Source organism: Sceloporus occidentalis, unplaced genomic scaffold, assembly GCF_023333645.1.
Source record: "Sceloporus occidentalis isolate IW3139 unplaced genomic scaffold, rSceOcc1.0.p SCAF_198, whole genome shotgun sequence".
NCBI classification, from domain to species: Eukaryota; Metazoa; Chordata; class Lepidosauria; order Squamata; family Phrynosomatidae; genus Sceloporus; species Sceloporus occidentalis.
In genome coordinates, this window is record NW_028317178.1 from 1,468,201 (window position 1) to 1,491,403 (window position 23,203).

The 23,203-nt window shown below is 51.7% G+C and overlaps 1 protein-coding gene across 1 annotated transcript; it reads right to left on the bottom strand.

Moving 5' to 3' along the window:
- Positions 1–2,891: 2,891 nt before the first annotated feature.
- On the bottom strand, positions 2,892–18,881 carry LOC149278217 (histone acetyltransferase KAT6B-like). Its single transcript, XM_089502244.1, has 16 exons — positions 18,291–18,881; positions 13,422–13,530; positions 12,545–12,660; positions 12,382–12,463; positions 12,042–12,174; positions 10,526–11,454; positions 9,483–9,604; positions 9,017–9,132; positions 8,737–8,878; positions 8,447–8,608; positions 8,254–8,347; positions 6,971–7,202; positions 6,619–6,778; positions 6,303–6,527; positions 5,590–5,815; positions 2,892–5,341 (listed from the first exon to the last, which is right to left on the bottom strand). The coding sequence occupies exons 1-16, from the start codon at positions 18,879–18,881 to the stop codon at positions 2,892–2,894; spliced, it is 5,889 nt and encodes a 1,962-aa protein (XP_089358370.1).
- Positions 18,882–23,203: the final 4,322 nt, after the last annotated feature.

Sequence of the window (23,203 nt, forward strand, 5' to 3'; positions counted from 1 at the left end):
CATCAGAAAACTGAAACCACTCATTGATCAAAAGGTGGGATAATGTAGAAAAATGGCTAATTTCAAAACGATTACTATTCATTAGATAAACGTGTACAATTATTTTTACCCCAATTTTGCACTATTCTCTCGTGGATCCTTAATTATGTCGCCCAAACCAAGGATCAACGGCATCGGTTTTTGTATCTGTATCACGTTTGAGTCTTAGAACATGATGTAACCAGTTTAAAAAGTCATGGAAACTTGTTCAATGTATGTGATTAGAGACTTTCCGAAAATTTAATAAATTGTTTTCATAAATTGATTACTGTTAAGAATATTGGCCATGAAGGACAGTGAAAGGTGCGTGGAGCAGGGTCGCAAGGGTAATGCACAGCGACAGTGGCTCTAGATTCTGCTCAACGCTACTCTACACGGCTGTCTAGACTAGGGAAGACGAGAACATTTTTAACCTCTTGTCCCGGGGACACAACAATTTCATTGGGAATCGTGCTTTTCTTAACCTCATGAGAATTCATGAAGCCAACATGGACTGTCCTCCACTCAACCTTTGAGGAAGGAAGGTTTTACTGAGAACAGGAAAAAGTCAAAATGGAGGACCACCATGGAAGCGCGGTGGAGTAAAAACCCTAGAAGATTCATAGTTGATCCCAAGTGGTTCCACGTATTAATAGACAGGTTTGTGTGTACTACACATCTCCACCTAACCTTCTAAAACGGCTGTGTAGCATTGGTTTTGTGAATGCATTACAAGGCATTGACCAATTACATAAGAGCCGCCATCTTTCTCCCCAAGATATCTGCGGTAATAGCGTTACGGAGGGACCTGCGCGGCTGGAAACAATCTCTAGCGCGAGAGGCTCGTGCGCCGTACGCTAAAACAACACGAAGGGAGAGAACAGGAAGTGAGGTACAACTTCCTGCTTGGGTTGACGGGAGAATGCTATGCCTTTGGGGGATGTCAGAACTGGAAAATCTAAGTCTAAACCACTTAAAAAAATAAGAATAATAATAAAAGTAATAGTTTTAGCGCAAAGCGAGACAGGGTTCTAGAAAATCATACAATTAAAAAAAAATAACTTTTTTCTTGCACATAATTCAGAAATGGCTCCTCATAATTTATTCCATGTTAAAATGTACAGTTTTTTTTTTTGTCCACTCTGGACAAAATGACGTGTCATATCAAATAAAGAATAGAACAATGCATTAAATAATCCCTAGAAATAAACCTGAACAAGAAAAAGGGGAGGAAAAAAATAACAAAAAAATTCTCACAAATAACGGTCTCCAAGGGCATAAATATATATATGTGTGACATGCGTCTCCTTCTGTTGTGGGCAAAGATACTTTCTAATAAAAATAATTCCAATTTTTTACAAAAAGACATAAAAATATTCAAATGGAATGAAAGTTTTAAGTCAACTCTAGTGTTCCAAGAGGACTTTAAAAAAAATTTTTTTTAACCAATCCTCACCAAAATGTTACTCAGCATTTTACATTTTTTTGTTAATATTAAAATTTCTTTGCCAATTGGAAAACTATACTTTTTAATCCACCCTACACCTATTTAGATCCATTATATGAAATTTTTATTTTAGTTTATTTAATTTTTTTTAGGATTTTCCACATTTTTTATTTTTAAAAAATTTTTTTTTTTTTTTTTTTAAGAGGACACCTGGAAAAAAAAGTTAGCATTTGTATACAGTTTCATAATTAACAAAAATATATTTATTATTTTTTTTTTTAAACTTTCAACAAGGCAGACCAATGTCAGAAAAAAAATGTATAGCAAATGGCTTTACAGTTTAAGCACAGGACTTATAACGTTACTACGTAGAAAAGCTCACACACCACAAAGCAGCATGCTTAGTAAGGCTTACTTCCAGCAAAAAAAAACCAAAACATAATATTTAAATAAATGTAAAAAAAAAAAAAAAAAAAAAAAAAATGTAAAAGAAACCCAATAATATAACAATATTTAAATTAAAAAAAAAAAAAAAAATCAAGGCAGGTGAGGGAATTATAAACAAGATCATATCGGAATTCAGTGCTGGTTTAAGAGAAAATCCCTTTTGTATAGCAAAAAAAAAACCCACAAAAAAATTAAAATAAAAACAAACAAAAAGTATAACGGATTTTAACCATTTAGCTACCAGAGAAGTCTCTCATGCCATATGGCTGTGCTCAACACAAAAACTTTCTTGGTCGTGAAGAGTCGGGATGATGTATAAGGCTTCCTAGCATCCATGTTGTCAAAAAAAAAAAAAATTCTTATGTTTTTTTTTTTTGTCCTCATTCATACCAAGTGCTGGCTTTGAAATCTCATCGTAAAATACTTGTGCAGTAATGTGGGGGAGTTTGTAGGAACTGCGGGAAAAGGGGTCGTGAGCAAGGGGAAGAAAAACTAAATGGTGAACAGGGATAAGGCGGACAAATCCATCGTAGGGAGAATGAAGGAACGCAGGGCGCTCTCCTTGGGATTTTAAAGCATTGGTGGGAAAAATGTTAAAAAAAAAAAAAAGTATTAGAAGATCAGTGCCAAAAAAAAGGAAAAAAAGGTGACGGAGGTGTGGGAGAGAAACTAGGAAGACGAGAACATGACCGACACGTAACGGAACCGCCTTCCCGTTGCTCGAGGTTTGACCGAGATGGAGGGGCGAGGAGAAGAAAGCTGCATTACATCCTAAAACACTGGCCTGGGATAAGGTGGAGGGCCGAGTAACAGGTCGGAGGGAGAGCGCACGGGGGGGGGGGGCGAATGGGACTGGTGGACAGCCGGGCCGAGTCAGTCTCTTCTGGGATGGTCGTCAGTCCGTATCAGCTTTTGTAGTGCAGATTATACTTTGACTTAGGGGAACAGGGTATGGGATGCTGGTAACCCCAAGGGCAGCTCACCGCCTCATGTACGACCCGTTGAGCGGCGACTGTTTGGGCATGGCCGTATTCATGTAGCCGTGATGCCCGGGGCTGGAGTACATCATGTTGCCATGAGGACTGGCCTGCATCGACTGCTGAGCATAGGGCTGACTGGCCATCATGCCCATTTGCATCGGGTACTGAGGGGTCTGGTTCATGTAGCCGTGGTTGCCATGGTAGCCACTGTTCATCATTGACTGCGGCATACGGTAGCCGCCCATGGCGTTGAGCGTGTTGACCGGGTTCACATTGTACGCCGGTGCTGGCATTAAGTTGACACTCATGTTCATCCCGCGTTGCATGGCGAGCGAGCGAGAAGGAGCTTGCATGGCCACAGTCTGGGGTGGAGGTGCGTGGCCGTACAACTGGGGCGGGTGGGGCCCGGAAGAGGCTCCTGGGGGCAGCGCAGACACCTTGGTCCTCATTGACATGGCGCTTTTGCCAGTCATCTGGGACTGCAGCCTCTGGCTGTGGGAAAGCCCCATTTGACCACTGGACATGTTGCGTTGAAGAAGGGGAGGGGGCAGGTTCATGGGTGGCGGGGTAAGGTTTGGCGGAGGGGTCATGGTGGCCTGGGATTGAGGGGGCACAGAATGCGGAGACTGGGAAAGCTGTACCATGTTACTCAGGGACGAAGAGAGTGAGGCACTGCTTGCATAGGACGTAACAGCCGGCGCGTGGCTGTAAGGCAGGGAGTGATCCATTAAGGTGTTGGTCAGCTGCTGAAGTTTGGCAAGACTAAAAGTAGCAGAGGGCTGAGGGTAATGGCCAGGTCCAAAGTCCCCTTGGCCCAACCGGTCATAAAGCGACCCCAAGCCACCTCCTCCCGTCTCGGGGATGTCCTGCAGTGTGAAGCCAGAGCCGGACATGCCGCACGGGGCAAGCTGCTGCCCGCTGCTCGGGGGTCTCTCCACAGCACATGCTTGCGGGGACTTAACGTTACATTGGGCCTGAGGCGGTGGTGACCCGATCATGTTGCAGCTGCTGTTCATAGCGGACCTCTGCTGAGTTACGGCGCAGCTACTCTGGGTCAAGTTGGAAGAGGTCAGCCCCCCGCTGTATGAACAGCTGTTCTGAGAGGACAGGTTACCCCCTCCCATGGCAGAGTCATAACTGCTGGGATTATCATAGTTCTCTGAAGTGCTTTCAATGCTGCCCAAGTCACTGAACCCGCTGTCCACCACCTGCTGCGAGTGGTCAGGCACAGACGGGACATCCATCATTGGGCTGGTCTCTAGGCTTTGAAGGGAAGGGACGGGGATGCCAGTCTGTTCTGGGCTTATCTGGGCATAGCTGCTGTCCATGTGGGGGGCACTGGGACTGCTCGCTGACCTTGCCGACTGAGCAGGCAGCAAATGAACAGAGGAGACAGGGCTGCTGTGGTCCGGAGGCTGGCACTCCTCTGAAACGCCCACAGCTGGGCTTTGGACGTAGTTCTGAAGACCGTGGCAGGGCTCTGGGGCCTCTGCACATTCTCTGTAGGCATCTTCGTGTTCTTCGCTCTCCCGTGTAAGAGACTGGACAGCCTGCGCCGTTTCCGAGTCAATGTCCAACGTCCCCCCGCCATCCCCTCGGAGCGCAGGCAGCAGATCTTCGGTTACAGGCTCATCGGGAGCCGGGGCTTGCTCTTCTGCTTCAGCTGCAGGTTCTGGGTTCCTGGCCGTGTCGTTAACGGGTTCCACCACCTTTACTTCACTGCAGCTGCTGGTGGAGACATCTCCCTCAGATGTCTTATCCGCCATGCCAAGAGCTAGCAAAGCCTCCTGCTCCGCTAAGGTTTCCTGAAACGTCTCCTCTGGTATCTCTTTCTTTGTTGTGTCCAGATGACTCTCATCCTCGTCATCTGCATCATGATCATCGTTCTGAGAACGTTCTTCTTCATCATCCTCCTCTTCTTCTTCCGCAGCCACTCGCTGATCTGTCTGCCCGGTCACTGAAACATCCATCTTCTCCGCTCCTTTGTCTGGTTTCTCTTCCACTTCTGTGTCCGCCTTGTTCTCATCGCCTCCCTGCTGCTCATCTTCCTCTTTCTTGGTTTCCTCTTCTTCACCCATGGCGTCTCCCGCCATTTTTGTGTCTCCAGCTTCTGTCTGTTCCGGTTTGGCAGCGTGCGGGCTGGATGGCTCCGAGGAGACGGCCTCCTCTTCTTTAACGTCAACATCTTTGCTGGTTTCCTCTGCAACCTCTTGAGGGGCAAGTTTGTCCTCCCCTTCCTCCTTCACCTCGTCACCCTGAGCCTGGTGGTCGGACTCCATGGGAGTCTCTGGCGGAGTATACAAGTTGAGTTTGAAGCCAGCCTTTCGCTCCATGCTGCGTCCCCTCCTGGGTCCTCTTTTCACTCCCTTCGGCCACCCTTGCTTTCGTGGAGTGCGAGCGGGGACGCGTTTATTTGCGAGCTTCCCTGGTGTTGCTTCCTCTGCATGACCTGTGTAGACAAACAGGGTAATAAACGCCTGCTTTACCAAAGCACCATAACGCACCAAAAAAATCTCATCTTCCACCAACTAGGGACAACTTCACCTCCTAACAAACCCTAAGACACAGGCCGTACCGGGGTGTCAGCATTTGTTGTTTTTATATAGCGCCATCATATTCCGTAGCAATGTACAGTGGATGCTTCATCTCACAACGGAGCCGGAATATGCTACTATTTCACCCCCCATCAGGATGTACCTGCTTCGGACACGGCTCCACTTGGCACACGATGGGACCGTTGATCGCTCTTCCTCTGGCCAGGCTTGACGCTCGGGTCCGTGGGCTGCGGATCGGGGATGCCCAGATCAGAGTCGTCGAAGGGCTCGTCCAGCACCTCTGTGGTTTCAGAGATGGTCTCGGTGGTGACGCTGCTGTTAATTCGGCCGCGTTTGCGCCCCCGCTTCCTCCTCAGGCTGAAGGCTCTCTGTGCAAATAGATTCTGGTATTTATACAGGGTATTGGGTTCTAAAACGGGCCACTTAATGCGGTTCTGGCCATTTCACACACAAGATCAGGACTTTTTCTTGGTATTTTAGGAGAGGCCAGCAGCAAATAACACCACCAGGTCCTGCAGTACCCAACGTGTCCAGCAGAGGCCAGCAGCAAATCGATATTTACAAAAATTAAACTCAAAAATATGAATACACTGAAATAACTGGGTCTACAAACCAAAATGGGTAATTTTACATTTTACGCTCAGAAACGACAGCCCAGCATTGCCTTTTTTTCTTAGCTCATAATTTGTCCACAGATTACACATTTGCAGAAGTGGTTAAAAAGGCAACAATCTTGGAGATGTAAACGGATGTCCATCAAAGCTCCTGACTACGGAGAATTAAGGTAGGTCTGGGGGCCGCGGTTCTATCTGGATATGAACATAGAACGTGAAATGCCAAAAGCCAACACGTTACCTTCCTCTTCACCGCCAGCGTCAGGGGTGAGGATTCTTGGCTCTCGTCTTCCTCCTCGCTTGCCTCCTGCTTCCCCCTGTCTGCTGGGAGCGGGCTGCTCTCCGCGAGGAGCAGATATTTCGCGGCGGACTGCTCCTTGGGAGGCGACTGCTTGGTGTAACGGGACGCATGCATGCGCTGGTAGTCCCGATCTCCAGAGCTCGCCTGTTCCATGAGACGCTCAGCCTGCAGGACCCAAAGCAACGTAAATTCGGGCCTCGCCCGGAGAATGAGGTTCTGGAAGATATTCACGCGCCGTCGACGGCTCGCTTCCTACCTCCTTTTCAGCTTCTCGCTCCTCTTCAGACATGGCGGCGCTGGAGGGGATGACTGGCGTCCACCGGAGACACTCTGGATCCACCTCATTGACACGAGAGCGGTCTTTAGCCTTTCGGAGGTGACCCGCCATGACCTTCTCTCTCTTGATGATTGCAAACCTGTAGACATATTATGGAAACACAGCACAATGAGAAACACGGAGCCATTACACCATCCATCCCTAAAAAGATGGCGGCCCAGTCACGTCATAAACCCCATGAAGACCGCTCCCTGTTAGAGGCCAAACCATTCTCTGGAAGCCATGAGTGTGTTGATGATCACGGATGCCTCCACGGGGTCGCTTTGCTCACCTGTCCCCTCTTCTGTCGATCATGTTGAGATGCTGCAGAGTGGTGGCGATATCATGGGGGCACATCCCCGTGGCCCGGCTAAGTCCTTTGACGCTGACCTGCTTCTCCTGGTGAGAAGACAGGTAATCGATGAGGACGCTCTTCCAGTACGCCAGGTAGGACAGCCTGCCCAGGTCGGACAGGGGCTTTTCGGGAGAGCCGGCCTGGCCCTCGCGGCGAGACAGCAGGTAACCTGTAAGAAGATCCATGCAGTGACAAGAAGTGCGGGTTCTTGGCTACACGCTCCTGCCTGCCCGGCCCTGGGGATCCCCACGCGGAAGGTAACGATGGCCGTCGCGGTCTCGCCTTTTGTGCTACTAAATTTTACTATTTTACTATTTACAAAACACCAACAAAAAACACGCGTAGTTTTACTACAGAACTAACGGGCAATTTCAATAAGAGACCAGAAACCGGCAGAGCGAGACGGAGATAATGAGAGAGCCCTGCGGGCTGTCGGGGTTATTAAGAGGCACTTGGAGGGACACAAGTACCCCGGGGAGAGAAACTGCCCAACTAGCTGTGCTTAGAGCGGACCTCATTACACACCTCCGCCGGCTCTAAATAAACACAGACACGCAAAGAACAGATAACACGCTCAACGGAGAGCCTCACACGCGTGTAGCACCGAATCGCATTCTTCTGTCTATAAAGAGCTACAGGGTGGGTGAGGAACCGGAGGGCTGGGGTTATCTCCCAGAACAAAAACAAGGCACAGACGGCGACGCCAGACAGACACGACAGCAGCCGAGAGCGCGGGCAGACAAAAGAGCTGCCGAGACCAGCCCCGACGGCAGAGACAGGTGGACGGAGACGGGAGGAAGGCGAGATATTGCACGCAACACCTGACCGGCCCATCGCCATCTCCCAGTACTACGCAACCCGTTCACAAAGCGATGTCACCACCCCGTTGGGTCTTACGATGCCATCACCTGGTAACGTGCTCACATCTCTCGTTAGTTTATCGGGAATCCTAGAGGTTCTGGCTGGTGTCCCTGCCGCATTCAGGTTAAAGTTTGCTGAATCGGATCTACCGTTGCTCGTACGGCCTTTTCTTGACAAACCTAAAACCGTTGATGGATCTGGCCGCTCCACCACTGGTGGCCTTGGAAATCGTGCTTTGGTTTGGCCTTCTGTTGGCTGGTTGACTAAGGTACACAAAGCTAGTGGACAGAGCAAGGCGGCGCTCATCGCTACGGGCCTGGCGCAGGTTTACGTTGGAGCGAGGAGGTAGGTGAACTTACTGAAGTCGATGAGGAGCCTTCCAAATCCCTGACGCTGGTACTGAGGCAAGATCATAATGCAGGAGACGTTGTACTTCTGCTGGCAAAGCTTCTCCTGTAGGGTGGAAAGAAGGGAAGACAAGAAAGGAGATGGATGGGGTGGGGTACGGACACCACGGCTGAGCTGTCCACAACGGACCGGCAGCCACCGTACCTTGGAGAAGTACCCGACCACATGACATCCCTTCTTGTCATTTTTGGTGAGGACATAAAAGAGGAACGGCTCCACGTCGTAGTACAAGGTCTTGTGGTCCAGGAACAGCTTTGCCAGCAAACACAGGTTTTGGCAATAGAGTTTGCTGACGTTTCCGTCCACCTGGAGGACAAAGAGGACAGACCCTTAACGCGTGTTTCATGGAACATAGATTTATCGGGGCGTACAGATAACGGGACACGGTAGGTACATTCACCCCCATCCGAGCCACAATAAATCCAAAAACTTGCCTCGAACACAGAGAGGTCGTCTTTGCGGTAGATTTCATTGGCCGGCGGGTGGAACCAGCCACACTTCTTCAGGTGGCGCAGGAGCATACCCTTACTTTTCATGTACTTCAGACAGAACTCACACAGGTAAAGCTTCGGTAATCTAGGAAACGTGGAGACGTTAAGTCAGTGGGGGGAGCTCTGAACGCAAGACAAGGCCACGGTCCAAGCTCGTACAGCAGAACAGGTGGGGCCGACGGCTGGTATCTGCCGGCAGGGTCCACGTTCCTACGTTCCTCACCTTGCATACTCCTGTGGGTAAGGCGATGAGTACCACGTCTGGATTTCGTACTTGCCGAACTCAATAACGGAAGGGTAGCGGCCGATGTTGTCGGGGACATTCTTGCATCCTATTTTCTGGAAGTAAGCGACAAAAAGGTCTTACTTTACAGCCTGCCGTTCATTGGGTCGTGCTGAGGTACAGCCTAAAACGATAGGACGTCCCCCACCCAATCGGCTGCTTGGCTCTACAGCTTCTCTCCAATACAGCTGGTGTCTCCTCCCTTCTCGTTATTTCGCCCCTAGCAACACCTGACCTCACACTGAGCTCAATGGGCCTGGGAGCTCTGAAAGCCAGCCAATCGAACGCCGGTAATTCTAAAAATCACACGACCCGGGCAAATTAACACTGAATTTCTTGATACTAAGGAGACCAAAGTGTACAATCTGGCAAGTCTACACATCCAGGATGGCCTGGCGCCGCTCACCTCGAACGAGAGTTCTCGCGCTTGCCTGAATATGTCCACGTCTTCTTGGGTCAAAGTGTCCACTCGGCTCAGCAAACCCATCTCCCAGCTCTCTGGCTTTGCGCATGTTTTTGAATCCGCAGCTGGTGTTTAAAAGCAGAAAGGTTATTGGTAAGCGGGACTTAAACCTCACGGTAAAACGGCCCAGAATAATCTATACCGTTAATCCCCCCCAGGGACGGGTATTTTATATGCAGTATGCCGTTGGGTCTAACAAGAACATAATTAGCAAATCAAGTTACTGTTGACTTATTGTATGTGTGCGTTGTACATATATGTTCATCTGAACATGCACGTGTGTTTCATGCATCTATGAGACGTACAAGAAAGAGAGGTCATTGGTTAAAAGAAAGAGAAAGAGTTGAGAGATGTTTGTGGTAATGGGTGGTGGGGGGGAATATGGTAACATGGTCAAGCGATGAATGGATGGAAGGAGCTCAAAGCGAGGGATGGAGGGGGTGATGAAGCAGCCAAGAGGACACTGGACCAGCCATGCCAAAAAGCGATGAGGTAATGGAGCTGCAGGAGAAAGCTAGAGAACTACCTACGACGAAGACACAGGCGAGAGCTGGGACGGAGAACGAGAAAAGCGAAGGTGGAGAGAGTTCGACTAGCTGGAAGGGGTCACTAAATGGGGAGATTTCAGAGCATGGATCGAGGAGAAATTTATTTCAAGAAAGAAGAAGAAATACGAAAAGGAAGAACCATGTGTATTAGGCAGCGTCTGCTCGGACACCACTGACCGTTACCGCATCTCTTGGTGTAAAAAGACCGGAGATTTGGGCGGCTGGTGGTAATTTGGCCTCCTGACAAGGAGGACAACACGAGAGAAGACACCAAAACACAGCGTGGCCCCTCAAACTGCGATATCCGGCACCGGGAATCCTCGATGGTTCTTCTGAGAAGTCCCAGGGCATTTATTTTACAGAGCATTAGTGTGTAGTCCCCAGGGCAATTATCGGATTAGAAAGGATGGAGGAGGGGGGTCTTTAGCCCATGCTTACCATCATCTTGGTTGGCCATAATCCTGTTGTCTGTCTGGCCGACTTTCCCTGGAGTCCTGGATCCCGCCCCTAAGGGTCCCGCTTTATACTTTAACCTGCCTACAGTCACGTGGTTTTTAAGCAACGTTGAACGCTTGAAGTGGGAGATGGCTTTCAGCGCCCGTCCCCTGGCCGCTGCCCAGTTAGGTGGGACGGGGTGCGGGAGAAGGAGCCTAGCCCTAGCATCCCTCATGCTAAAGAAGTGGGCCGAGGTATAGAGTCTGCCTTTGCGTCGAACGCGCTTGGGAGGTGCGTAGCTCGGATGGCTTTTTTGGCGTGGCTGGCCCTGGGTGGCATAGATGTGGGACAGTCCGTCAAAGAGCCCCTTCAGTTGGCTGTTACTGGGAAGGCTTCTAAAGGACGGGGCACTGGAGCGGCTGGAGGAGCTCCGAGGGGACGTAGAGCTGATGGAATTGCTGGATTTCTGGGAGCCCGGGCTGTGATTGGAGACGGGGTTCGCGAGCGAGAGAGGAGGAGGATGTGAAGGCTTGTGTGTGGTACTCGTGGCTGGCACGTGAAGCGGAAGAGGCTCGGGGTCAGCGAGCTCGTTCCTGGCCCGGCAGTGCATGGACAAGTCTACGATCCGACCACGGAACCTGCGCCCCTCGGGTGAGGGAGTGAAAAACTTAGTGAGCCCGTCAATGAGGCCTTTTGTTTTCTTGTTAACTTTGAGGGGGGAGCAGGCGGAGGTGAGGGTGGAAGTGATGTGATGGGGGCCAGGCCGGATGAGGTTGCTTGCAGCCAGGCTGCTGTTGCTGGGCTCCTTCACGGATGCAGCATGACCAGATGGTGGGGTGGTGGTTGGGGGACACACTTTAGTTTTTTGACTCCTACCAGGTGGCCCCCTTCCTGCGAAGGCATTCAGCGCTCCTCCATCACCCGACAAGCACCTGTAACAGAAAGAGGACACCTCAGTAGGCGATGCCCTCCATGGATGGAGACATCACCATGCAACGGGAATGGCTTCTTCCCCATGGAGCACCACGACTGTAACAAATCTGGTCCTAACAGGACACACAAACTCCCACAAGGCTACTGGCTGACCGGTCACCGCATGGCCTTCAAACTCACATCGGCAATATAAAAAAAACGAGGGTGAACAAGGGCATATATGGTGGATCTGTCCCCATCTAAGAGTCGGCTGCCCAAACCGTGCCGTGATTTCACAGGTCCTGTCCGCGTAATCGAGACGTTAAAATAATTAATTCCCACAGATTAACTTTAATTAGAGACGGATCGGCTCGAAGGAGCCATCTGTCTGCGTCACGACTAATAGCCGGGGCTTCACACACTCACTACAACCTCCTATTACGTACCATTTACAGATACCGGGGGGGGGGGACGACGACTACCAGTGAAGAGGTTAATTTGGCCGGGGGGGGGGAATCTTGCCCTACCCAAGGGTGCCAGGGGTACCACCGCTGCAGATCCATACCCCTGGGCCCCGGTGATTTTACTTTTTAAAGCTATGACCTACAACTTGTGCTGCTTTAGCTTGCTTTTCGGCCGCCCGATGGGCTTTGCGTATCTCCTCTTGATCTGCGCGGCTTTCTCCTGCAGAATCTTCCGACCCCTTTTTTTGGGCTGACACACGTGACAAATCCACATGCCTGAATCAAGAAACAATTACAGAATTACTGATTCGGCCCCTGAAACATGCGTTGCCCTAAAGGGTGGGGGGGGTGGAGTCCTGTTGGACCCAAGTAACCAATTTTGCCCACGAGTGGGGCTTTAAAGCAGATGGCCAAACAGCGGCAAGCGAACACGAATACAGACTACCGCGCGGCCCTTTGAGAACGTGACCGTTTTACCCTCACCTTTCGGCATGCGCGAGAGAGGCGGGTCGCAGCACTCCATGTGAAATCCTCGGTCACAAGAGTCGCAGAAAAGCATGTTCTCCTGAAATAGAGAGACACGCGTGAGGCTGGCCGCGTCACCGCAAGGTTCGGTAGACGCGCGGGCGCGGAACGAGCTACTCACGGCGTTTTTGCCCTGGATCCGGCAGGCACTGCAGGTCTTGCACTCGATGCACTGCCACCTTAAAGCCTTCACGTTGGAGGTCAGCTCCGGGCAGAACTTTAAACAGGACGGGTGACCTGGTGGAGGACGGCCAAGGGGTAAAATAATAATAAGTACTGCCACCCCAGATCGAGTCTTAATAGAAACAGGTTTCCGGTAACAGAAGCCAAACTCAATAAAGAAACCGGATCTAGTTGGGTCGGCCCAAGAGACGATGGTAATGATGTTGGGCCAACATAATTGGAGCCACATTGGCTTTTGGGACCTCGGAGGCCTCACGTTCAGGTGGAAAGTGAACGGCCCAGGCGTCTGCAGACTACTGAACTCAAACTCATTTACTAATTAAAGGCAGAAGGGCCTGGAGACCCCAGCCCAGGTCTACCTGCTGATCAGGGGGCCTTAAGATGAGGCAGCTATATTATGGCTGGCACTGCCAACCACAAAACCCATGGAAACAGGAAAAGCGCCCATGGATTGGGATGCCCGCTGGAGCGTGATGGGAGCGTGATGCCCCAGCAGAGGTCCTATTACGCCAACGGTATTGTTGGATGGAGTACATGCCTCCATCCCACGGGATTCGGAACGCAGCCTCCAAACACAGCGGAGGAGCTAATTAAAGATGATTTGATCCTAATGAAGCAGAGAGAGGATAAGCTGCTAGCACTAACAGAGGAGGATCCATTACAGAGACTTATCTAGAGGGAGAGAGACAAAACGCGTACGCAGACAAGCAAACTATCAGCACTGGCCACCTCCGCTGGGCGGCTGTACCACGTCTCCTCCCGGAGATAAAAAGCTACCCCTGAATTGTAAGGAGAATCACAAAGCCGGCACTCACCGCTGCTCCCGCAGTCCGCGCATGAGATCAGCTCCTCCGGCTTCTTCTCCCGGTTAGACTCCTTTGTCCCGAGGCAGAAGCTGCAGATGGGAATGGGGTCTGCCCGCGGCTGTGGGGAGACATCACACAGAAAGGTCATTACGCCGCCGGCGGACCCAACGGAGAGCTCTACAGGAACCTGGCTTCACTGGATGAGGGCGTTTAGTACTAATCCACCGAGGACACGGATGTCTCTAGCATAAAAACAGAGCAGATGCCGAAAGTAGTCTAATCCAACCCAACTGGCGTTTGTGCGATACCCTTTCCCACATGGACCATACCAACCATGAATATCACCAGGGGTCCTCTCTGTCTCTTGGTGGACATGTCAGACAACGCTCAGAAACATCCCCCCCCCCCCCCCCCCGAGACCTCCACACGTTGGCCACGCAGGAGAAATCATTGAGGAACCGGAGCGCTCGCACTACTTACGAGAGACGACCGCAACCCGCACCCCTTCAGCTGATGGTCAATGACGTCCGCCATGACGGCTCAGTCAGTGGGACAATAAAGGAACTCTCAACGGTCTCACAGCCCACCAGTCTCTCTAAACTATCTTGACCCATCTCAGAGACCTATCTGAAGAGCTTCTGTGATCTCGGGCTTCACAAGCTCGATTCCAGATCTCCGTTAAGCGGCAGCTCCCCACAGCTGCTATGATGTCATCAAAGCGCAGGGAGTGGAACGTGCCCTTTTATTTGGGAAGCACTTCTTAAGCGAGATCGCGCGGTTTGAAAGGCGCGCATGGCGTCAATTTGTTTCCTCCCGGGGTAATTGCTTCTAAATCAGCGAAAATAAATAAAGGCTGTCGGCAACGTTATCTAAGGAGAAGATTATCGTCGGCGGGCGAGACCACGGGGGTAATTAATCCGCGCATTATAAACTGCTCGCTCACTAATGAAATCCGTTCCCCATTGACTTTCATTAGTCAGAATCCGACTGTATGATTAAGACCAAGCCATACTATTGTTCCCCACAAGCAGTACGATAAAACGTCAGGGGGGTTTTGTTTAGTAGATTGGGGTTAAGACAACAGAGCGAGAACACATACAAAAACCATGAAAACATGATATTATGGGGCAAAAGCTACAATTGGGGTAATATTTATTAAAAAAAAAGTATTTTTAATCTGATACAAGGAATAAAGTAATCACATGACTCCCGTCAGCGATGATATCCATTAGGTGGTGTCACACAGGGGTAAATAACAGGGCCTCTTGGATCTTATATATTTTGCAGACATGTATGACAGATAATTGCCCCCCCTCCCCCAGATTTGTGTCTACCTAAAAACCTAACATCTGACCTCCTTACAGAAGCCGTCAACAAGCTTTGCAGAATTTGTGCCATCAAGACCAATTTATTATGCTCCACCCCCCAAGTATCCCAATGCGAAGCGATAATGGTATCCCCCAAAGTCAGAATGGTATGATCCATACAAAGGTTCATTGGTAATTTGGGGACAGCAGGGACACCCTTTCTACACGCCTGAGATATGGTGGCATCTCAGACTGTCCTCACCATGGTCCTAGGGGCCACCATTTGTTAAGAGAAGGATTTCTTCTAGTCTTATCAGGCAACGCGGGAAGATAATTAGATAATGTTATGGTGGCCAGAGAGGACCTTTGTTTTATTTGATGAATTGCTTTATAGAAAATTAAAAGGTGCCACAGGGGTCCGAGGATCTAGTCAGTGCCAGGAACCACTGGGGACCACAGGGGCCCCTGAAAGTTTAAAAAAGACTGAGGATTTTCAAAAGAACCTATTCCTATAAGAAGAAGAAAAAGTAACCACGAGTGGTCCAGAAATGCTGCCACCTACCCCGAAGTGACCCTCCCTGGGGTTTAAACGCGAAAGCCCCGGTATATTTGATAGACTCTTTGCGTCCCGGTTTGAACTTTTGTAACCGGAGGAACTTCTGTATTTGTTTTGGAGCGTCATTTGGGATAAAATTGTCGAGCCTTTTTCTTATTTTCCTTGCGGTATGGTAGCCGGTGGGATTGCAGGAGAAGTGAATCGGAGAACATTCCTCGGGGGGGGGGGTACGTGAGGTCACAGCAGCTCACACGTACCGTTAGACGCGGGCACGATCTGGGGCTAGACTGTCGGATTTCATGGAATGACCCCATAGAAATTGGGTGTAGAGCGAGATGTTCTCTTCCACCAGTTTGCCAACGATGGGCGGAAGTTGAGGCTTCTGGTTAGAACTCGTATAATTGGGCCTCAGGCCTTGCAAGTTCTGGATCTAAACGGACCCAATGGTGAGGACATCAGGTGGGCGCCTACAAAAGTAGACTTCCCCGAGGGTGGATCCGGGCAAGGCTCAGTTGTACGCCATCAAGCAGAGAGCACTCATCATGGACCTCCATGAAGATCCAACCTCGGAGGAACCTTGAGCTTCTCCACGTGAGTTTTCTAAAAGCCCTACACAAAGCCCGCCAGGATCTGTGACGGTCAGGTGGACCTCGACGTCCTTTCCAAGGTTCTATTCAGCCCGCCGGGAGCTCGAGGTGAACGCAGAGGTGTGAAGCTGCCATAACCCCCCCGGCAGGGGCACTCATACTCATTATCTGTGAGCATCGCCGTTTTTGGCCACATTAAACGCTTTTTGTGCTAGAGCTGTGAGTAGAGGGGTCAGCCGGCTGGCTGCCCCCCCTGTCCTCCTGGCTGTTGCCAAGGGATACGGGTCCCTGATGTGCGGTCTCTGAACACACGCCTGTGGGCTGCCACTTGCTGTACACGAGTCCGCCGGGCCGCCTCGCAGATGGCGGGGGGGGGGCAATCTTTTGTCGTTTGTCCCCGTTGTTGGGTTGGTGACTCGGCAGCTGCTCCCTCCTCAGCCGTGTACAAGAGAGACCCCCTTCTGTAAAAACGCAACACGAGCCCCCCCACCCCGAGTCTTAATGCAGAGGGTCCGGGATTGTCGGGGGATAGGGTCCTGAGCATGTTAGAAGTGCCATACTTAGCCCTGTCACATTGTATCATGACTGTGCTGGGTCAGGTGGATAAGTGGAAAGGCCTCCACGCAGAGGTGGTAGAGGGTAATACAGTGAGGGTATTAAACATGCATGGGATAGACATACGGCTCCTGATTCTAAGACGAGACCAACGACTGATGACGGAGAAACGATCGGCTTTTCTCCAAAGGATTTTTACCTGCGCACTGCAGGGCCCTACCCACTAAACGCAGCGATGCATTTCTCCTTCTACATTATACAGGGGGCCGGTCACTGATTTATCTATACATTATACAGGGGGCCGGTCACTGATTTATCTATCCATTACACAGGGGGCCGGTCACTGATTTATCTATACATTATACAGGGGGACGGTCACTGATTTATCTATACATTATACTGGGGGCCGGTCACTGATTTATCTATACATTATACAGGGGGCCGGCTCGCTGATTTATCTATACATTACACAGGGGCCGGCTCACTGATTTATCTATACATTATACAGGGGGCCGGTCACTGATTTATCATCTATCCATTATACAGGGGGCCGGTCACTGATTTATCTATCCATTATACAGGGGGCCGGTCACTGATTTATCTATACATTATACGGGGGCCGTTCACTGATTTATCTATACATTATACAGGGGCCGGTCACTGATTTATCTATACATTATACAGGAGCCGGTCACTGATTTATCTATACATTATACAGGGGGCCGGTCACTGATTTATCTATACATTATACAGGGGGCCGGTCACTGATTTATCTATCCATTATACAGGGGGCCGGTCACTGATTTATCTATACATTATACAGGGGGCCGGTCACTGATTTATCTATACATTATACAGGAGCCGGTCACTGATTTATCTATCCATTATACAGGGGGCCGGTCACTGATTTATCTATCCATTATACAGGGGGCCGGTCACTGATTTATCTATCCATTATACAGGGGGCCGGTCACTGATTTATCTATACATTATACAGGGGGCCGGTCACTGATTTATCTATACATTATACAGGGGGCCGGTCACTGATTTATCTATCCATTACACAGGGGGCCGGTCACTGATTTATCTATACATTATACAGGGGGCCGGCTCGCTGATTTATTTATACATTATACAGGGGGCCGGCTCGCTGATTTAACTATACATTATACAGGGGCCGGGTCGCTGATTTAACGGTTAGAACACTCGGGACGGCGGGTACAGTAAATCCGGTGCAATGTCTGGGGGTTTGGATTTACTGAGAGGGTGGTGGATAAGTGGAAGAACCGGCTGGCAGATATGGTAGATGCTAATACAGTCTTTACAGCAGGGGAAACAGGCAGACTAGACGGGGTGGTGGATTTCAGCCTGGTGGAACCCTGGTGGCCATGGAGAAGTTTGAGGGCACAAAGCCCCTCCTCCAAAGGAATTGGAACCAATAAGGGTTCCCCCTGGTAGTCCTGAGGTCACAGTGATGACATCATAGATGTGAGGCAACCTCCGCTATAGGATCACTTGCCACCATGAATCCTCTTGGCTAAGATATCTGTGTGATGGGAGTGGGGGTCTCTGGGGTGGGCATCAAGGGGCCACATACATTAACGTGAGGAGGGTGGGCTCTTCTCTGATCGGCCGCCCCATCCTATAGCGTAATATGCCGAGCCGTTGTTTTTGCCCGTTGGAGACACAACCCCCCTGGCCATTTATTGGCTGATGGGCGTAACCCCTCACTGCTCATTGGTGGGACTGACTGGACACAGACAATCACCCCCCCCCTCCGCACGGAGAGCTGCGATTCTGGGTCAAAGCGGCAAAAGCGGAGCAACGAATCCTTCCTGTGCCGCTTTGCACAGCACCCAGCTTCTCAGCTTACCTGGTCCTTCTCGTGGGGCAGTAGGCCGACGACGGGGAGGCCGGTATTCGGGGCCCCCTTGCTGTCGTGGCCCCCGTAATGGAGTCTGTACTGCGCGCCGGCCTTCAGCAGCCTCCCGCTGTTCACGGCCCTCTTGGCAGCCAAGCGCAGCCTCCTCTCGAAAATGGGGTTGGTGACGACTCCGGCCAGGTCGTCCTGGCCACGCAGGAACTTCTCCATGGCCTTCAGCGAGGACCCGGTGGGCTCCTGGAGACCCTCCAGCGCCCGCCGAAGGAGCTTATTCCAGTCCACGGTGCGCATGTCCGTGCCCACCACCCTGGATCTGGGCAGAGGGGCCGGCGGGGTCGCCGCGAGCCGCCCCGGGTTCTCGGGGTCCTTGTACGAGACCACCCCTCTGTTGTTGACCTTGAGGACGGACCCATCCTGGACGCTGAGCTGGAGCTGCTCGACGACCAGCCGCTTCTGGAGGCCGTGGGCCGCGTGGACAGCGTGGCAGATCCGCTCCTCCGACGGCCGCTGCTTCTGCCGCTTCACCTTCTGGATGGCCTCCAGGATCCACTCCGTGTACAGAGGGCTCGCCAGCTTCACCATGACTGAGTCCGGGAGCCGCCGGCCGGCCCCACCGCTCACCCGCGCGCCACCCAACACATTCCCCGGGACACCGTCGGCCAGCAGCTGCAACACAGAGAGAGAGTGCCGTGTCAGAGAGAGAGGGAGGGGGAGAGAGAGAGCGGCGTGGGGGAGAGAGAGGGAGGAGAGAGAGAGAGGGAGGAGAGAGAGAGAGAGAGGGAGGAGAGAGAGAGAGGGAGGGAGGAGAGAGAGAGAGGGAGGGAGGAGAGAGAGAGAGGGAGGAGAGAGAGAGAGAGAGAGAGGGAGGAGAGAGAGAGAGAGAGAGAGGGAGGAGAGAGAGAGAGTGGCGTGGGGGAGAGAGAGGGAGGAGAGAGAGAGAGAGAGAGGGAGGAGAGAGAGAGAGGGAGGAGAGAGAGAGAGAGGAGAGAGAGAGAGAGAGAGGGAGGAGAGAGAGAGAGGGAGGAGAGAGAGAGAGGGAGGAGAGAGAGAGAGGGAGGAGAGAGAGGGAGGAGAGAGAGAGAGGGAGGAGAGAGAGAGAGGGAGGAGAGAGAGAGAGGGAGGAGAGAGAGAGAGGGAGGAGAGAGAGAGAGGGAGGAGAGAGAGAGAGAGGAGAGAGAGAGAGAGAGAGGGAGGAGAGAGCGAGAGAGAGAGGGAGGAGAGAGAGAGAGGGAGGAGAGAGAGAGAGGGAGGAGAGAGAGAGAGGGAGGAGAGAGAGAGAGGGAGGAGAGAGCGAGAGGGAGGGAGGAGAGAGCGAGAGGGAGGGAGGAGAGAGCGAGAGGGAGGGAGGAGAGAGCGAGAGGGAGGGAGGGAGGAGAGAGCGAGAGGGAGGGAGGGAGGAGAGAGCGAGAGGGAGGGAGGGAGGAGAGAGCGAGAGGGAGGGAGGGAGGAGAGAGCGAGAGGGAGGGAGGGAGGAGAGAGCGAGAGGGAGGGAGGGAGGAGAGAGCGAGAGGGAGGGAGGGAGGAGAGAGCGAGAGGGAGGGAGGGAGGAGAGAGCGAGAGGGAGGGAGGGAGGAGAGAGCGAGAGGGAGGGAGGGAGGAGAGAGCGAGAGGGAGGGAGGGAGGAGAGAGCGAGAGGGAGGGAGGGAGGAGAGAGCGAGAGGGAGGGAGGGAGGAGAGAGCGAGAGGGAGGGAGGGAGGAGAGAGCGAGAGGGAGGGAGGGAGGAGAGAGCGAGAGGGAGGGAGGGAGGAGAGAGCGAGAGGGAGGGAGGGAGGAGAGAGCGAGAGGGAGGGAGGGAGGAGAGAGCGAGAGGGAGAGAGGGAGGAGAGAGAGGGAGGAGAGAGAGGGAGGAGAGAGAGGGAGGAGAGAGTGCGCGGCGTCAGAGAGAGAAGGAGGGAGAGAGAGCACGCGGCGCCAGAGAGAGGAGGGAGAGAGAGCGAGCGGCGCCAAAGAGAGGGAGGTTACTTTACTGAGGAGGTGGTGGATACGTGGGAGAGCTTCCCAGCAGAAGTGGTGGGTACTGTGACATGCGCAGGCCCCTGAGTCTGAGACTAACCCGCGAGGCGTTGGCCGAAATTAGCCCCCCCCCGCACACAAATTACTGCTGGGAGGCTGTTCCACGTATCTACCACCCTCTCAGTAAAGCGCTCTCGTGCACCGGGTGCAGACAGAGCGCAGGCCTTACCTTCTGCAGCGCCTTAACTCGATGATGTCATGGTTTCCCCGTGAGCTCGTATCTCAGTCTGGGGAGAAAAAAATAAACGTTAATAAAAAGATGCAAAGACATGATGTCAGAAGTCAGCTAATGATGTCACAGCTCGGCACGTAAACCAGTTAAAACATTATGACATCAAAGTTTGGAAAGCCGCCTTATCGCCGTAGCAACCAATGAAATGCCTCTTCAGGCTGGACCCCTCTGTCAGGTTGCCATGGCAATAAGAGCACTTTCTGAAACTTTGCACCGGAAGCTGGTCGAGTAGTGGCGGCTGAGGGTGATGGGCTTTCTGAATCCTGCCCACCTATTGGCACGAGAGGCGGGGGGCAGACACAGAACACACGGGACACAATGGCGCCTGATGACATCACAACAAATCTTGGTGGCACTGGGTGATATCACACACGCTATACACCTTGCACAGATACTACTCACTGTTTACAGATGACGTCACACGCAGCTTGCACACTGCAGATGCTACACACTGTTTACAAATGACGTCACATACAAACAACCGCACGCGAGTGCCCCCGTGACGTCATGCGTTACCCGGGATACACACAGCCCTCAGCACACAGGCGGCCAAGCTAAACCCGATTCCAGAAGGGTGACGTCACCGCCCACGTCCTCAGTTTCCGGATAACGTCACGGTGCAGGTGCCGTCTCCCCCGAACCCAACCGCGGCCTCAGGTGCTTCCCGCCCCCTCATCCCCGGCCACCGGGCGGACTCTCACCTCGCTCCGGCCGCCGTTAAACCTCCACCGCCATTTTGTTGCCTCCGCGCTCGGCTCCGACATGACACTGAGCGGCCCAAGCAGATCACAGCCCCGCCGCCTCGCCGGGCACGCCCACACCACGCCCATTGGCGGCATCGCCCGTCCCTCACCGCATTCCACCAATCAGCGCCGGCGCTAGACCGCTGGGGGGCGGAGACAACGTCTTCCTCACAACCTGCCCGCCCTGGCCGCTGTTGTGGCAGAGCTGAGCCCTGATTGGTGAAGCTGTGTGGTCGTCAAGGTACGAGGAGGCGGGGTTGAGCGAGAGAATCCGGGACGGTGTAGAAAGCGTTAAACACCCCAGAAATTGGGTAAATCGGCCAAAAACCCAACCGGGGGTGGGGGAGAAATCTGTGCATGACGTCATGGTGGTGACACGTGCAGCGCAAAGCTGGGATAAAGTGGCGGGATTGCGCCACATTTGCACCAGGATTTCATATCACGGCCAAATATATTTTGTATAAAAGTAAAGGTCATCCATGGGGGGGAGAAATAAAAAAAAATTCTGGATGAAAATCATTTAACTCACATTTTCAAAAACTCTGGAATTTTGAGATTCTCTGCCCAAATTTTCCGAAATACCCCCCCCCCCCACCCCGTGCTTTGCGTTCAGTTTACACAATGATTTTAGTAATTATTTACCCCATCTGCCCCCATTTTTATTAATTTAAAGAAGACTCTTAAGCTTAAATAAAAAAAAAAAAATATATATATATATGTAAAAAACAAAAAGGCCATTTGTTCTGTTAAAAAGTATTTTTGGAATATAATTAAAACCCCCGCGTTCTCCTGGACTTCAGTTTGAGGATCAGAAAGCAGTTTGGACCTGCACCCCCCCCCCCATCCCGGTACATGTCCAGCAGGGTCACGTCGGGTTCCATCGGTCTTCTGAGCATCGGCCCGTTGGCCCCAGCGACAGGTCAGGGGACCAAATCCGATGGCCAACATGGGGTGAGCTGGGGGCCCGAGCTGGACACGTGAGGAGAAAGTGCCCCAGGGGGCCGGGCCTGGACCATCACCATGCGGAAGAACCTCCTCAGTCGATGGTCTCCTCCAAAAATGTCCTCCTCGGGTCAACTCCACCAATCATTGGGGCATCTTCTCCCCATGGGGGGGGGGGGTCTCATGCCGCCCACAGCTCCAGACCTCGGCGGGGGTAAGTTTTATTATTATTATTTTAATTATCTATGACACCTTTGAGATGTGTGATGTCATAACCACTTAAAAAAAAAAATGAACAAAAACGTTTTATTTATTTTTTTATTAGTATCAAATAAGACATTATATGAACAGATATTTTGTTTATGATGAACACCGATAAAAAAAAAATACAACTGAGATCTCTTCCGATAATGAAACTGTGCGTTTACACCCTTTAAAGCCCGCGGGGGGTCCACAGGAGCATCTGAAAAGCGACGCGCTGTGTCGAGGGGGGGGAGGGGGCCCTCGGACTTTACAAAACGGGTTAAAGAACTGATTTTGGCATCGCTTAAAAGTAATAAAAATAAAAAAAAGTTTTCTGAACGAATTAGTACCTGGTTTTGATGCCAACGGGCACCATTTAAAAAAAAAATGTAGCTTATGCAGAAGGGGGGGGGTTCCCAGCGGGGATTTGGGGCGAGGCGGCCGTGAAGCTCACAGGAGGGGGGGGCGTCAGACGGTTGAGGACTGTCTGGGGGGGTAATTCAGAAGTTTAGTGCCCAGCAGGAGAATGATATGTCCTCACCAACCCCGAGCCTCATTTGTGGTGCAGAGTTGGACCTCCACCCAGTAGAAGGGCAATAACGTGGACCCATGAGTGACATCATAACCCCAGACTATGGAGGTGGCCCGGGCCTCTTTGCCCCCTTCGGTGTTGGGAATGCTTCTCTCGTCGAGCGCAGCGGGAGGCCAGGTCTTCTTCTGGTAACCCAAC

What these genes read in the sequence shown, in the direction of transcription:
- LOC149278217 (XM_089502244.1), bottom strand. Translation starts at nt 18,881, where the DNA reads ATGGTGAAGCTGGCGAGCCCTCTGTACACGGAGTGGATCCTGGAGGCC. An exon ending in ATCGACAGAAGAGGGGACAG is followed by an intron (nt 6,779 to 6,970) that starts GTGAGCAAAGCG and finishes ATATGTCTACAG; the next exon opens with GTTTGCAATCATCAAGAGAG. An exon ending in AGCGAGAAGCTGAAAAGGAG is followed by an intron (nt 6,528 to 6,618) that starts GTAGGAAGCGAG and finishes TGGGTCCTGCAG; the next exon opens with GCTGAGCGTCTCATGGAACA.